Below are 16,473 nucleotides of genomic sequence, written 5' to 3'. Positions count from 1 at the left end.
ATAGGCCTTGTAATTCATGCAGGGTGTCAGTTTCTCAAGGGCAGCCCAAAGCTGTACATAAATACAGTGCATCACCCTTTGAACATTCAGGAAGCCTGCAATCCTTGCAAATCTGAAGGCCTCTGACTGACTGTCCATGCTAAAAGAAATACAATAAAGAGAATCAGTGAAATCCACAGTGCTGAAATGTGTAGTAAATTGAGGTACATGGCATTGGTCAATTATGGCCACCTAGAACAGTCTCCCCTCTATCACACCTCCCACCCAGTTTCTGTTACTGATTTACTAGGAAGTGAAATTTTTTTTTTAATTTACCTGATCAAAACCCTCCTTAATTTTAAAATCTTTTACTAAATCTACACTCTTGCTGTAGCAGGAAATCTAGTGCTGTCCTTTCATGACTATAATTTGCTTTTGGGGAACAGTGACCATAACAGGATAGAATTTTAAATTAAGTTTGAAAGTGATGTGGTTTGATTCAAAACTAGGGTCTTAAATCTAAATAAAGAAATCCATGAAGTATGGGAGGAGAGTTGGCTGTAGTTGATTGGGAGAACACATTGAAAGGTGTGACAGTGTACAAGCAATGGTTAACACTGAAAGAAATAATGCATCCTGTGGTTGATAAGAGAAATTAAAGATAGCATTAAATAAAAGAGGTTTATAAAGTTGCCGGAAATAGGCCCAAAGATTGGGAGCATTTTAGAACTCAGCAGAAGAGGGCAAAGAAATTGATGAAAAAAGATGGAAGATGAGAGTAGAGTGGAAAGAAACATGAAAATGAACTGTTAGACTTTCAAATGTATGTAAAAAAAGACCACTACAGACCAAACAGTAGGCCTCATATGGGAAATATGGAAATAGCAGAGAGATTAAGCAATTATCTTGTATTTATCTTCATGGAAGAAGGCAAGCAAAATTTGTCTGCCACATCAGAGAATGCTACACAAGGGGGAGGTCGCAGATACTCTCACAATATTTAACAAGTATCCACATGAGGACTTGCTGGTAAAAGGGATTAGAATACATGGGTATTGTGGTTAGCATGGGCATGGTGGGCCGAAGGGCCTGTTTTGTGCTGTATGACTCTATGAGAATCAAATGGTCCAGTGAGAATGAGAAACTATTAGTCAAAAAATATTACCTGAGAAGTTGGTGAGCTTGAAGGTTGATTAATCCCTTGGACCTGAAGATCTACATTCCAAAGTTTTGAAAGAGGTGAATTTCCAGAGTGTGGTTGCTCTAGTTGTTATTTTCCAGGGTTCTTTTGATTTTGGAACTGCTCCCACGGATTGGAGGGTGGGAAATGTGACCCCACTATTTAAAAAAGGAGGGAAGAGAGAAAATAGCAAACTACTAATGTCATGGGTAGGAAAATGCTGGAATCCATAATAACTTGTCGTAACAGGACACGTTCAGAATAATAATAGGATTGAGCAGGATTAACGTGGATCTATAGAAGAAAAGATGTGTGTGACTAATCTGCTTTGAGGATGTGATTGGTCGAATAGCATATGGAGAAGGTATATTTGGATTTTCAGAAGGCTTTTGATCAAATCCCATACAGAAGGTTAGTCAATACAGGAGAGCACATGGAATCAGGTTATGTATACCAACGTGGATAACAAATTGATTATGATACAGAAAGCAAAAGTGGGAATAAACAGATCATCCTCACAGTGGCAGGCTGTGATTAGTAGAGTGCCATGGGTATGAACACTTGGATCCCATCTGTTCTCAATCTATATCAACAATTTAGTTAAGGGGACCAAATGTCATATTTCCAAGTTTGCTGATAATACTAAACTAGGTAGGATTGTAAGTATGGAAGAGGATGTGAAGAGGCTTTGGGGGATATGGACAAGCTGAGTGGGTGAGAATATGGCAGATGGAATATAATGTGGAAAAATATGAGCTCATCTGCTTTGGTAACATAACTGGAAAGTATTTGTTGCATAAAGTGTGTTGTTGATGTTCAAAGGAACCAGGGTATGCTTGCACGCAAGTCATTTGAAGGCCAATATGTAGGTGCAGCAAGCGATAAGAAGCACAAGTGGTATATTAGCCTTTATAACAAGAGATTTTGATTACAAGAGTAAGGAAGTCTTACTGCAATTGTACAGGACTGTACCTGGAGTATCGTGTAGTTTTGGTCTCCTTACTTAATAGAGGGAGTGCAATAAAGATTCACTAGACTGATCCCAGGGATGATGGGTTTGCCGTAAGATAAAAGATTGAATAGATGCTGATTGTTTTCTCTAGTTTAGATGAATGAGAGGAGATTTCATTGAAACTTACAAAACCGTTATAGAGTTTGATAGGCTAGGGCCAGGGAGGATGTTTCCCCTGACTGAGGCATCTGGGACCAGGGAGTACAATTAGAGAGTGAGGGTAGGATTGAGATAAGGAAAAATTTCTTTACTCAGAGGGTGGTGAATCTTTGGAATTCTCTACCCTGAAGAGCTGTGGAGCCTCAACCATCGACTTCATTCAAAACAGAGATGACAGATTTCTTCTCTCAGAGGTGGTGAATCTCTGAAGTTCTCTGCCCTTGAAAGCGGTGGAGGTCAGATTATTAGATATACTTAAGGTGGAGAGAGATAAATATTTGAGGATTATAGGGAACTGGCACAAAAGAGGAGTTGAGGCCAGCATAGATCAGCCATGATCATACTGTCCTCTTCCTATTTTCTTGAGTTCTTGTATGCATATTAATGGAATCAAGGGATATGGTGATGGCCCTGAAAAATGGCACTGGGGTACATTAGCCATGATCTTGTTGAATGGCAGAGCAGGCTCAAAATGCCAGATGACTTATTCCTCCTCCCATTTCTTACCTCTGTTGAAGCTAGAGAGAGCATTCTGGCTTTAATTTTTTTCATTATGGGACCCTCAAAACCACACAAAGTACTCCTAAAATGGACTGAAAGGCTAATTCTTAAAAATTTGAAACCTATCTCAACTGCATCAATTAACAGTCTGGATGAGGAACCTGCTCTCAGGAGGCAGGTCAGGAATTTAATTTGAAAGCTGAGACAGCATCCTTCAGATCTTTGCAACAGTTTACACTGAATGGCTAAGAGGCCAGGTTTCCACAAGCTTGTGCAGGAGGGTGAGAATGGTCAACTTCTCACTTCAACAGTCTACTGTCCCCATCTGCTTCAAGGAAACCCGTCATTCTATTCCCCAGGAAAAGTGAAGTGTCCTGTCTCAATGACTACTGACCAGTCTCTCTAACATCGACCATAGTGAAGTGCTTTCAGAGACTGGTAATGGCCCACATCAGCACCAGGCTCCCAGACAATCTAGACCCCTGCAATTTGCACACAGGAAAAATCGTGAGGATGCCATCTCCCTCACACTACATTCAGCTCTGAATCACCTCAACAATAAGAATACCCATGTCAGGATGTTATTCACTGATTATAGCTCAGCCTTCAACACTATAATACATAATATGCTCATCTCTAAACTGTTGAACCTTGGTCTTGGGGGCTCTATCTGTAACTGGCTTCTAGACTTTCTGATGAGCAGATCTCTATTGATTAGCATTGGTCATAACACTTCATCTACGCTGACCCTCAACACTGGTGCTCCCCAGGGTGCTCAGTCCCCTGCTCTACTCCCTGTATACCCATGACTTATGGCCAACCAAATACAGCACCAACTTGATATTCATCCACTATCAAAGATCCCCACCATCTGGACACATACTCCTAGGCTCAAGGACAACTTCTGCCTTATGGTGATAAGACTATTAAACGGTTCCCTTATATGATGAAATGGACTCTTGACCTTACAATCTACCATGTTTGACCTTGCACCTTATTGTCTACCTGCAATGCACTTCCCTGTAGCTGTGATACTTTACTCTGTATTCTGTTATTGTTTTTACCCTGTACTACCTCAATGCACTGTGTAATGACTTGATCTGTACGAATGGCATGCAAGACAAGTTTTAAACTGTACCTCAGTACAAGTGACAATAATAAACCAATACCAATGCCTTCTTCTCACAGCTACCATCGGAGAGGAGCTATATAAGCCTGAAGTCCCACATTACCGGGTTTAAGGACAGCTACTTCCCTTCAACTATTTGGTTCTTGAACCAACCCGCAAAACCCTAAATCGCTACAGTTTAGCAACACTATGATCCCTTTGAATTAAAATGGACTGTTTTTTTTTCCTAATTGTGTTCTTTCTTGTAAAAATTGTTTATAATTTATGTTTTTCTTGTGAATGCTGCTTATATGATACTATGTGCTGCAAGTAAGTTTTTCATTGCACCAGTGCATACATATACTTGTGCATATGACAATAAACTCGACTTTGAAGTTCACTGATGACACCATTGTTATAGGCTGGATCAACAACAAAGATGAGACAGAGTACAGGAAAGAGATTGTGAACCATATGAACAACAACCTAGCGATTAACATCAGCAAGATGAAAGTGCTGGTTGTTAACCTAAGGAAGTGGGGGTGGGGTGAACACAACCCTGTCCTCATTAATGGAGCTGCTGTAGAGATGATTGATAGCTTCGACTTCTTAGGCATCCATATCAACAGCAATCTCTCCTGGTCCCTTAATACTGATGCAGTCATCAAGAAAACACATCATATGTACTTTCTTAGGCATCTGGGAAGATTCAGCTTGTCCACAGGGATTCTCTTGAACTTCTACAGATGCACTATAGAAAGTATTCTGACAGGTTGCATCTCAGCCTGGTATGGCAACTGCTCAACTCTGGACTGAGGGATCTTGCAGAGAATGGTAAACACTGCCCAGTCCATCACAGGCTCATCGCTTCCTTTCATCCAGTCCATCTTCACGGTGCATTGCATCAGGAAGGCTAATAGTATCGTCAAGATTGCCTGCCACCCTGGCCATTCCCTTTTCTCTCTTCTACCTTCAAGGAGAAGATTGAGGAACTTGAAAGTTCGAATGGCCAGACTCAAGAACAAGTTCTTCCTCACTGCTACCAGACTTCTGAACTAATCACCCCTTTCAAATCCCCTTCCCAGTGGTGCTGCCATGTTCTCAAACCCTTAAATCTACCTCTTCCATTATTATCACTTTAGCATTTCTTTTTGCACTACTTTTTTGCACGACTATACTTTGCATCGCTCCACTGTTTTGCATTCATCGCTGTTGTTATTGCTGTATTTATTAATACCACCTATGCTGTTTACTCTGTGAGCTTCACACGAGAAAGGAATTTCACTGCACATGACAATAAACTAGTGTACATGATAAATAAGCTCATCTGTATCAGAGATCCTGCATGGGAGTGCTTTCCGAGCCCTGATTTGGACCAGGAGGGGCAAGAATGTTTCCTTCAATCCTTCAAACTACCCAAGCACAACTGGTTTTTGCCTCCTGATTCAATAAAATCTCCACTCTCATTGTGATCTCCAGGCCAACCTCAATGATTTATCACCCCAACAATCACTTCCTTCAGTCCCCAGCCATCCATTCAGGCCTTTCTATGTGACAGCTTCTAATCTGGCTGGGCTGTCAGGAAACAGGACCTTTAACTGTGTTCCTCAAAGTATTGTGTTTCCTACACGGTACGTCTGCCTTCCAGCTGCCTGCCATTAAATAGCAATTTAAGTATTTCTATTTATCAAACTTAAATTGTTGAGGTTGTTTCACTGGTTTTACCTGTTTATATTCATGCTCTCAGGGATTAAATCAAGGTGAAAAAAAGGGAAAGATATGAATATTTTCTCAACAGCATTACTACCAATTATTGAACCTGCCTTAACTTTTATTGAATTTTGAATAACCGGCTGAAGAAAATTATGGTATCAAATAAAAGGTTCAGAAACTACATTAGGCCATTAAAATAATATATACAACCGAACACTTAGGCATTTTCTCTCCATAGTTGTTTGCTGATTTTTTAGAATTTTTTAAAAAACATATCGTCTCTTTCCCCTAATGCTGGTTTCATCCTTGAATTCAATATACATTAGTACCCCGCTTAGTGCTTTGCCAGAGTGCACTGGTTCATTACAAGTCTCTTGGTCCTGTAATCTGAACACTCACAGGTATATTCCACTTGTACTTTTAAAAAAAGACATCTGCTTAGTCTACACTGTGCTCCCACAGCAATGAAATAGTGTGGAGTGAACCATTGAGATAATGTGTAGAGGCTGCACGTGAGAGCTGATGTTGGGTTAGCCATGGCAAGCTGTGTAGCTGCTCAGCACAGAGGTGCAGGGCTCAGGGATACACCAAGAATCCAGAATCTGGGCTCTCCTGAACCCAGAGATTTCCCCATACCAACAAACTCAGTGGTTGTTGTGGGTGTTGAACTTGCTCCATGCACAAGTCACCAGGCTGGGGAGAACTGTGCAGCCAAGCAAAGAAATGGGGGGGACAGTAGCTTCCACCACATCCAACAGGAAATGATGAGAGAGACCATAAGATTCAGGCAGTCTGTCAAAACATGGAGCAGCCACAGAATCCTCACCCAACATGCCAGTCATAAAGAAGCCTTGGGCCCTGCATCTCAGCGTTGAGCAGCTGCACCGCTCACCCCAGCCCACCTAACACCAGCCCTCACAGGCAACCTCTGCACATGGCCTCCTTGGCTCACTTCACACAAAGCCATGTGGCGATAAGATCACTTTAACCTCTCCATTTTTGCAGGTGCCCTCAACCAAATTCCTAGCACAGCAGTGTGCAGCAGGTGAAGGCACTGGCTCGTGCCAGTTTCCAGCACGCAGCTGTTGGTAACACATCTCACTCCATATGTAATGCTATAATGACCTCTTTTACCATTGATTCCATTAGTGCTCTTATTCCCAGGTTACACATCCTAAGCCTTAAGCGAGGTATCAGTGTATCTGTATACATGTGCATGATATATTCTGCATCATCTATAAAATTTATAAAAGCTCAATAAAATTACTGCTCACTTGTCATACCCAACGCCAATGTCGTCTATTTCCTCTTCCTGCTCAGTGCCTGCACTGGATACTGGCCGTTTCCTCCCAAGTGGCAATGCAGCATCCTCTACAAATATAAAAATTCTCCTGAATGAATGCTGGCACAGAGAGGCTATACTACTACTCTGAAGCTGGTTGAATGCAATAACATTTTTAATTTGATAAACTTATGTTCCTTTTTGGTATATTATATTTAAAATTTTATTCAACTCAGAAGATTTTAAGTTTGAATCTTAGTACATTTACTTCTTGGCTGTACTTGTACATTAAAGTCACTTTCTCTTGTGGTTCAATTTTATAAACAAGTCTGCAGCCTCTTAGGTACAGTAGCAATGTAGTTATTTTCTTATTTGCTACTTAGTGAAGACACATCCATCATTAATTTTTAATTAAAAAGCAATGTGCTGGTATGTATTTGCCACTTCAGTTCTGCATGTTGCAGTTTCTTAAAAAAAGTATCCCTGCCATTAAATTCCATTCATCACCAGCTGGAAGTTGCACTCCAGCCACAAGTGATCCTGACGTGGAAGTATATCGCTGTTTCTTCATAGTCACTGGAACTCCCTACAATAACAGCATTTTGGATATACCCAGACCTCAAGGACAGCACCAGTTCAAGGCGGCAGCTCATCACCACCTTCTCAAGGGCAATTATGGATGGGCAATTAAATGCTGGCTTAGCCTGCAAAGCCCACATCCCTTGCATGAATAACGAAAAAAAATAGCTGATAAAACAATCCAAAGTGTCTGCTAGATCGCTGAATAAATTATAGAATTATGTAAGCTTCACAGCACAGGAAGAATCATGCCAGCTCCCTGGTAATTATGCTGATTGCTCGGTCATATGTAGTGTAAAGCCCTCTGTATTTTTGTGTGGCTGCTGGTGCATCCCTGGTAAATAACTGTGAACCTACATATGATGTGTTACTGATCAGGTTTTGTACTCCTGACTTGTAGAATTTGCCTCATTTAAGTTGTTATTAGTCTCAAACACTGAAAATTTGGACTAGACAGCCGTGCAGATAGTGGGTTCATTGGATGACTGGTGCTAGTCCCAAATTGTAGTTACCTATATTGCTACATTTCCGCATTTAGTGGACAATATTGCTTGAACGTGAACAAGAGACTACGTTTTCCCCTCCTCCCAAAGATGGAAGATTACAGTTCTGTTCGACTCCTCCAAGTGACTAATATATAGACAAAACTAGGCAACTGAAATACGCCTGTGTGATCATAATTCCAAAATTATTAGCGTGAAATTTCTCAATATCTTAAAGGTATATGGACTTCGCACAAGCCAAGGGTTCTTTTTCTTTCATATTTTTGGAACACGGTATCACTGCAAAGGCCACTAATTATTGCCCAATCATAATTGCACTGATGTTGGTGAATCAGCTTCCTGAACCACTGTGATCTTCCTGGGAAAGATACACCCATAATGTTATTGGCAAGATTTCGGGTTTCAGGATTTAGCCCTTGTGATGATTAACAAATGGCATGGTATTTCCAAGCCAGGGTAGCAGGTGACATGATGCAGAACTTGTAGATGGTGGCACTCTGATGTGCTGCCATCTTATCTTTCTTGGGATCAAAAATTGAAGATTTGTGAGGTGTTGTTGAAGTAGCTTTATGAGGAACTGCAGTGCACTTTGCAGATTGTACACACTGTTGCCCTGGTGTAACAATATCTTGTGAAGTAAATGGCAGCTGATGGAATGCCAATCCTATGGGCTGCTTTGTCTTGCGTGGTGACTACCTTCTTGAATGTTGTTGGAGCTGCATTCATCCAGGTACATCAAGAGTATTCTGCCACACCCCTAACCTTGTCTTCTAGATGGTGGTAAGCACTGGAGTACAAGGAAGTAGGTCTCTCACTCAGCCTCTGACCTAATCTTGTAGCTATTGTGTTTATTTACATGGTCCAGTTAATTTTCTGGTCAATGGTGACCATTAGGATCTTGATGGTGGGGTTATGGCGAGGCCTTTGGCTGTATGGTTGGATGGTTAGACTCTCTTGTTGGAGATGGTCACTGCCTAACACTTGTGTAGCATAAATGTTACTTGCCGCTCACCAAGCTATTCAGGAATGTTGTCTAGATCTTGCTACATGCAGACCTGTTCTGATTCACTTTCTATGGAGTTGTCAGCATCCCCCTTCTTAACTCTGTGACCCAAAGAAAATCATGGATAAAGGAGTGAAGATGGTTGGATCTAGGACACTGCCTGAAAGCCGCCTGCAATGGTGTCCCGAGGCTGAGATAACTGAACTCCAACACATACAGCAATTTTCCTTTCACTGAGGAACTTCAGCCTCAGCTGCCTTTTGATTTCTACTGCCTTTAGTCTTATTAGAACTCATTAATGCCTTACACTATCAAATATTCCCCTGATGTCAAGCATAGTCACCCAAGATGATACATGACTACATTGGTTTGAGCGTGCAGTGTTTCAACTCTGCCCTCCATTGGAACTAAAAGGAATTCCATTCCTTGTACATCCAGATGGTGTGTTACCTAAACACCAAATCCACCTGCGTCAATTCTCAAAATTAAAGTAGCAGACATGATACCTTCATTCTGCATTATCGTGTTATGCCCCCTTACCATCCCAAACCAAATGCTGACAACTGGGTAATAAGGGATATCCTCTGACAACAGGGCTAATTGGTTGCCAATCTTTTCCATGTGCAAAGCATACATAAAAAGCCACGATGCTGTTCAGAATCTGGGTACTGAAGCAATGCTTGCCGAAACAATGCTTATTCTGCCTGGACAATTCTCAGGAAATGCTCAGAAGAACATGTCAAAATTCACATTGTCTGCTGTGTGGTGCATAACCTTGCAATTTTGAGTCCTTGCCATCAGCTGTAAAATGAGCAGCTGAGAAACAAGAGCATAAGAAAAAGGAAGCAATTGGAACCCTGTTGACTGGAAATACATCCACAGTTGGTAATGCTAAATGCAATATGGCTATTCCTTGATTTATGAAGGAATTACATACTGGAAAAATGTTTTAAGTGAAAATTCATAAATCAATGTGTTTCCTATTAATTTCAATGTAAAAGCTGACTGCTTTCTAGATAATCAAGAAAAATACGTTCAAAATACATCAACACAAGTATCTGAAATAATCAAGTATCACTTTACTAAAATTTAAATCTTAAATTACAAAGTTAAAAATGTACCCTATAATGTACCCTAGGGTACTCACCAAGTGAAACATAAAATTCCTGAGGGGTCTTGACAGATCCTCTTGTGGGAGAATCTAGAACCTGGGGCCACTATTTAAAAGTAAGAGGTAGCCCACTTAAGATAGATGAGCAAAACTTTTTTTTTCCTTCCAGAGGATCAGGTCTTTGAAAATGTTCTTGAAAATATGGCGGAAGCAGACTCTATTTGAAGTCAGAAGTACACATACTTGATTATCAAGGGAGTTAATGTTTACCATGGGTAGATGGGGAAGCAGAATTGAGATTACAAACAGATCACAGCAGACTCAAGGAACCAGGTAGTCTACTTCTGCTCCTAATTCAAGGTGGATCTACATGTTGGGATGGTGGCAGGAGAGGTGAGAGGCAGAGTAATCACTAATGTAGTGACGGTGGTACAAGTACAAGTGAATCTGAGCTGGATGGAGCTGGCAACATTGAAGACATGGGCTTTTCCCGTGACTGCTGCTGGAGGAGGCTTAAGGAAGATCTCAGTTGGATATCTGGACAGCTCTTTTCTTAATCTGACAAAGCTCCTATAACAAAATTTTCCATCATTCAGCCACATCTGTTGCTTCGAACCATATTGGGATTGACATTTTTGAAGATGTCAATCGTTTCTTGACGTGGCAGAATTCCAAAAGCCTCCTTGTGGTGAGCTGTTTAGGCGGCTTTTTGCTTATCCTGTGAGATCTATTGTTCAAGCTCTAACAGACAATTTTTGAGCTCTTCTACATGCGATTCCTTTCCCCCGTCATCCTGGTCTACATCATTACATCCAGTCTCATTTGCCAACTTGACAATGTCTTCTTAGAGATTTTTCAGGTTTGTAAACCTGTGGTGAGTCACGTACACACTCTGGCCATAATTTCCTCCATACGCCGTATGTCGTTGCAAGGACTACATCATTCCAAGAGATAATATGTAGTCAATTGCTACATTGTTCCTGTACTTCTTCCAAATTTTCTGTACAGTGGGTTTGTCATTGCTGCTCAACTCCAAAATTATATGTACTACAGGTAATGAGCCTTGAACATGGGTGGTAGCATCTGGTCCATGTGGTTTTAATAATCAAGTAGCATTAGAAAACACTACCTGGATGTCGTTAGCCAATGTTAACCAGATGTCCAGGCTCCGTAGTTCAGGTTATTCCTCGCGCAATATTAGACAATGAAGGGGAAAGAAACATGATATAATCCCAGAAACATAGTGGTGTCATACAGGCTTGCTACACCACTGGAAGATTGGCCTTTAAAGCCGTTGGGTCTCTGAATGGTAGATTTAACAGAGGCCAAAATTTGCAGTTGCCCTTGGCACCGCCTTCAAGTACAACATCTTTGGTTGCCTTGAAACCTGGAGCAGTTTCCTCACCCCCTTTCAAGAGCCCTGTTTTAAAATATTTATTTAGGACAATAGTGATACGTCTTAGCTTCCATGAAAAAAATTCTGCCAACATGATATCTGCACTTGCTGTCTCTCTGCAAGACAAATACTCTACAGGTATGGAGGCCTCTCAAAGCACTCAAGCTAGCCATGATTAGCCTTCAAAGTTTCAGCATCTTCAGAAGGTCTATCACCTCCCCTCAGATTCTTTCAATAACAATCTTGCCTTTTTCTTGGGATTACCATCAAACTGAACAGCATATTGCCATTGATCTATCTTGTTGTGACCTTGCACCTTATTGCACTGCACTTTCTCTGTAGCTGTGACACTTTATTGTTTTTATCTGTACTACATCAATGCACTTTGTACTAACTCAATGTAACTGCACTGTGTAATGAATTGACCTATACGATTTGTTTGTAAGACAAGCTTTTCACTGTACCTCGGTATGAGTGACAATAATAAACCAATACCAACTCTTTTTCCCTTTCTCTCCATTACAATATTTCTGCTCTTTGTAACACTTCCAGGAGTAACATTTTGCAACAACTGTGCCCAAAATCAATTGTGTGAAGAGACTTATTTATTTCAATATGTAATTATGTCAATAGTCTGCTTAAAGGCAGTGTATTTCAGAGCAGCTGTCAGTGGATTGGATAGCAATCTTCGTTGACACAGCTGCCACCACCTGGGATTTCAATTGCTCCTTATTGCTGATATCAATATAATTTCACTCTGTCCCTTAACATTAAGGATTATTTGTTATAACGAAAAGTTTTGTAGATTGAGCACATGTATGCTAAAGAGTTAACTGCATTACAGCAAACATTTGTAAATTGAATGCTCATAAATCCAGGGATACCTGTACACAGCAGCAATTGCACATTTGTACTATGCCTCTGAAATTCACTCCAGTGGAGTACAAATCACTGACATTTATATATATTGCATGTAGCACCATCAACCAGGGATAAACCTCTGACCAATTCTTGCTAGCCAAGAAGTAGGATTTCTCTCAGTTTTGGTGTGGTAAATGGGTGCAATGATTACCCTCATGCCAAATCAGGCATCACCAAAACAAGTAGGGACATCGTTGCTTTAAGAAATGCCTTTTCTGATTTTCTCCCATTTACAAACTGTAGAACCTGACTTGCGCATTCATCAATGGCAGCTGCTTGCTGAGCTTGCTGCAGCTGTCTTATTCTTGCAGTAACTGTTAGGAGAATAGCATTGTTCAAGGGAAATCTTCATGGTAGGGTAGGCACAAAGGTTGCCATAGAAATGAGGGAAAATGGAAAGGGAGGGGGAAATTAGAGCAGGAGAGAAGGGTTTACAAGATGCAGTGGTGTGGACTAGGTTCTTGCCCTCCATGGAGTCCTGTGCCGCAACTGGCACACCACCAGTAGGGTTACAGATCACAGCATCTTTCACTGTGATGGATAGTATGCAGGTGCTGTGATCTTTATCGGTGCTGCCTGCTCTTCGGAAGGGCAGGGCATGGAGATCAAAGTAAGGCACATGGGAATGATAACACTAACATCCCAGTGAGGCCTTTAAATCACAGATTATTCCCGACTTGCTGCTTTGCTCCTTGTTTTACTGTAAATGAGGAACCAAAGACAAACATTATTTTGATCCCATTCCTGTTGGCAAATAATCAGATGTGCAAAATGGAACAGATTTCAATTTCCAAGACTCTGTATGGGTTGTATGTAAAGTAATAGGGCTAGGAATCCATTTGTACAATGCCAAATAGGGCATTGATGGTTTGCCAAATAGTTTGACTACTAGATGCCACAGTGCACTAAATGACTTTACTTTAGACTGCATTTTGCAACTTTTATGTACTTTTGTTTGTGTTCTGACTCACTAACTGCTCTCATTTCATAGCTATTGTTTATTTTCTCTCTTTCCAACAGTCTCGTTGACCCATCAACCACAACTTATCCCCACAACAATCCTGGCCTCACTCAACGTGCCCTTGGTGGTAGACCATCAGATATTTTCAAGGGTTGATATGCAGGTATGCTCTGTTTCCACAACACATTGATTCTTAACTATCACAGTTACTTATCATTCAAGGGCAGAATGCCTAAAGGACACTTTGATGATAAGGTTATCCTCTGCTTGACTCAGATGAACAAACACCAAAATCACAGCTACACTACTAGCATCAGCTTAGTGGGCATCACAATTTCCCTGTCCGCACCACTCTTGAAGGCTCTCTACAGTATTCAGCAGCAAGGCTGTCAGTGTTTGGACTGCTGTACACAGCATCGTTTGGACTATCAGACAAGTTCAGCCACCATCTGCAAGATCAGGGAAGAGAAGGACGAGCCAGTAAGACATCAGGAGCAGTAGGATGAAGCCTCATGCCAAGACAACGATGAGGAACTTACAAGGAACTTTCTATAAGTAACAAAGGAGGCCACTCAGTCCACACCATCAACAGGCTTCTCAAAGGCAAAATTTTTTGCGAGTGGTGTGTGGCCATCGTGCAGAAGATAAAAAAAACCTGAAAGCATGCACCACCAGGCTCAAGGACAGCTTCTATCCCGCTGTTATAAGACTATTGCATGGTTCCCTAGAACGATAAAATGGACCCTTGACCTCATAATCTACCTCATTATGACCTTGCACCTTATTGTCTATCTGCACGGGATTTTCTCTGTAGCTGTGACACTTTACTCTGCATTCTGTATTGTCTTACCTTGTACTACCTCAATGAACTGTGTAATGAATTGATCTGTATGAATTGATCTGTATGAACAGTATACAAGTTCAGTGTACCTCAGTACAAGTGACAATAATAAACCAATTCCAATAGCATGGCATCCTGGATTAGCTTAATGTATCCAGGCTCAATGTCCTCTCCTTTGGATGATAGTATGAAAGTTGACTGAGCAAATAGACAAGCATCATTTAAGATTAGAACTCTAAACATAATGACAGGGTGAAATTTGCATCCATTTACAAAGGTATTCATCAAAGGTATACAAAGGAATACAAAGACATTCGCCTTGTGCTTTCACAGCAACAGAAACATTCCAATGCATTCAGTTGGTTATTTGGCTTTGTAAGGGTAAAGGGATGTACACCATGAGCATAACTCACAATTAAGTTAAATGGCTTCACTCAGCAGGAGCTGCAGAATTAGAACAATAACAATGGAACAAAATATTTAGTGTACTGGAAACTTAACCGAAACAGTGAATCAAATTCTTCTCATCACTACTGCCTCTTAGTTTCTGTGGTTTTCCCACATGGGTTTGGAAAGCTGCTACTGTGCTGTGGTGCTTCACCCTACACTGTCACCTGGTTTCTGCAAGGCTGGGCTTCCAAGGTGCCCATAGTGAACTCCCTTTTGATGGGCTGAGTGAGTGGAAAGAACACGGCAGGTGTAACGTCGTAGTCAAGTACTTATCTAGAGGCTTTTAAATGTTGCTAATGTGCCTGCCTCAACCACTGTTTCTGGCAGTGCATTCCAAATACCACCAGCCTTTGCGTGAAGAAACTGCTCCTGATGTCCCTTTTAAATCTCTCGCCTCTAATTTTAAACCTATGCCCTCTTCCTTTTAGCACCCCCTCCCTGGTAAAAAAGACAATGTGTTTTCACCCTGTCTATGCCCTTGATGATCTTATATATCTCTATCAGGTCACCCCTCAATTTCCTATGTTCCAGGGAATAGAATCCTAGTCTACACAACCTCTCCTTGTAACTCAGGCCCTCGAGTCCAGGCAACATCCTGGTAAATCTTTTCTGAACTCTTTCTAGTTTAATAACATCTTTCCTATAACAGGGTGAGCAGAACTGTACACAATACTCCAAGTGCGGCCTCAATAACATCTGATATAAATGCAACATAACTTCCCAACTCCTATACTCAGTGCTCCAACTGATGAAGGCCAGCATGCCAAATGTCTTCTTCACCGCCCTATCTACCTATGAAGCCACGTTCAGCAAACTATGCACTTGCACTCCTAGGTCCCTCTGTTCCCAGGGCCCTACCATTCACTGTATAAGTCCTACCCTGGTTTGATCTCCCAAAATGCAATACCTCACATTTATCTGGATTGAAAACCATTTGCCAATCCTCAGCCCACATACCAAGCTGACCAAGATTCACCTGTAATTTTTCATAACCTTCTATACTATCTACAAAACCACCTATTTTAGTATCATCCACAAACTTACTAAACATGCCTTGTACATTCATATCTAAATCGTCCATATAAATTACAAATAACAAAGGTCCCAGCACCGACTCCTGTGGCACATCACTAGACACAGGCCAAGTCTGAGAAACAACCCTTGACCACCACCCTCTCTGTCCTACCACTGAGCCAATTATGAATCCAATCCACTATCTCCCCCTGGATCCCATGGGACCTAACCTTTCAGACTAGGCTGCCACAAGGGACCTTGTCAATAGCCTTGCTAAAGTCCATATAAACAACATTCACTACCCTACCCTTGTCTACCTTCTTGGCTACACCCTCGAAGAACTCCAAGAGATTTGTCAGAAATGACTTCCCACACACAAAGCCATGCTGACTGTCCTGAATCAGATCCTCTCTCTCCAAATGTTGGTAGATCCTGTCCCTCAGAATCCCCTTCAGCAATTTACCCACCACCGATGTCAGACTCACCAGCCTGTAGTTTTCTGGCTTGTTTTTGCTACCTTTTTTAAACAATGGTACATCAACCATTCTCCAGTCCTCCAGAACTCCACCTGTAGCTAGAGATGAAGCAAAAATCTCTGCAAGAGCCTCTGTAATTTCTTCTCTAGTTTCTCACAAGGCCTGAGAATGCAGTAGGTCATGCCCTGGGGACTTATCCACCTTAATGCACTTTAAGGGCTCCAATACCTCCTTCCTGCTAATTCGTATGTGGTCCAAAACACCACTTATCTCCCCCATTTCCT

General features: G+C 41.4%; 1 protein-coding gene across 1 annotated transcript in view; it reads right to left on the bottom strand.

The window, feature by feature from the left end:
- sycp3 (synaptonemal complex protein 3) overlaps positions 1-16,473 on the bottom strand; it is a 67,946-nt gene that overhangs the window by 36,996 nt on the left and 14,477 nt on the right. Inside the window, exon 3 of the mRNA XM_052035114.1 lies at positions 6,927-7,023. Within this exon, the coding sequence (XP_051891074.1) occupies positions 6,927-7,023 (97 nt within the window). The remainder of the gene's footprint in view (positions 1-6,926; positions 7,024-16,473) is intronic.

The sequence above is a fragment of the Pristis pectinata genome, chromosome 20 (assembly GCF_009764475.1).
Source record: "Pristis pectinata isolate sPriPec2 chromosome 20, sPriPec2.1.pri, whole genome shotgun sequence".
Lineage (NCBI taxonomy): Eukaryota > Metazoa > Chordata > Chondrichthyes > Rhinopristiformes > Pristidae > Pristis > Pristis pectinata.
This window is presented reverse-complemented; position numbering and strand designations above follow the sequence as displayed.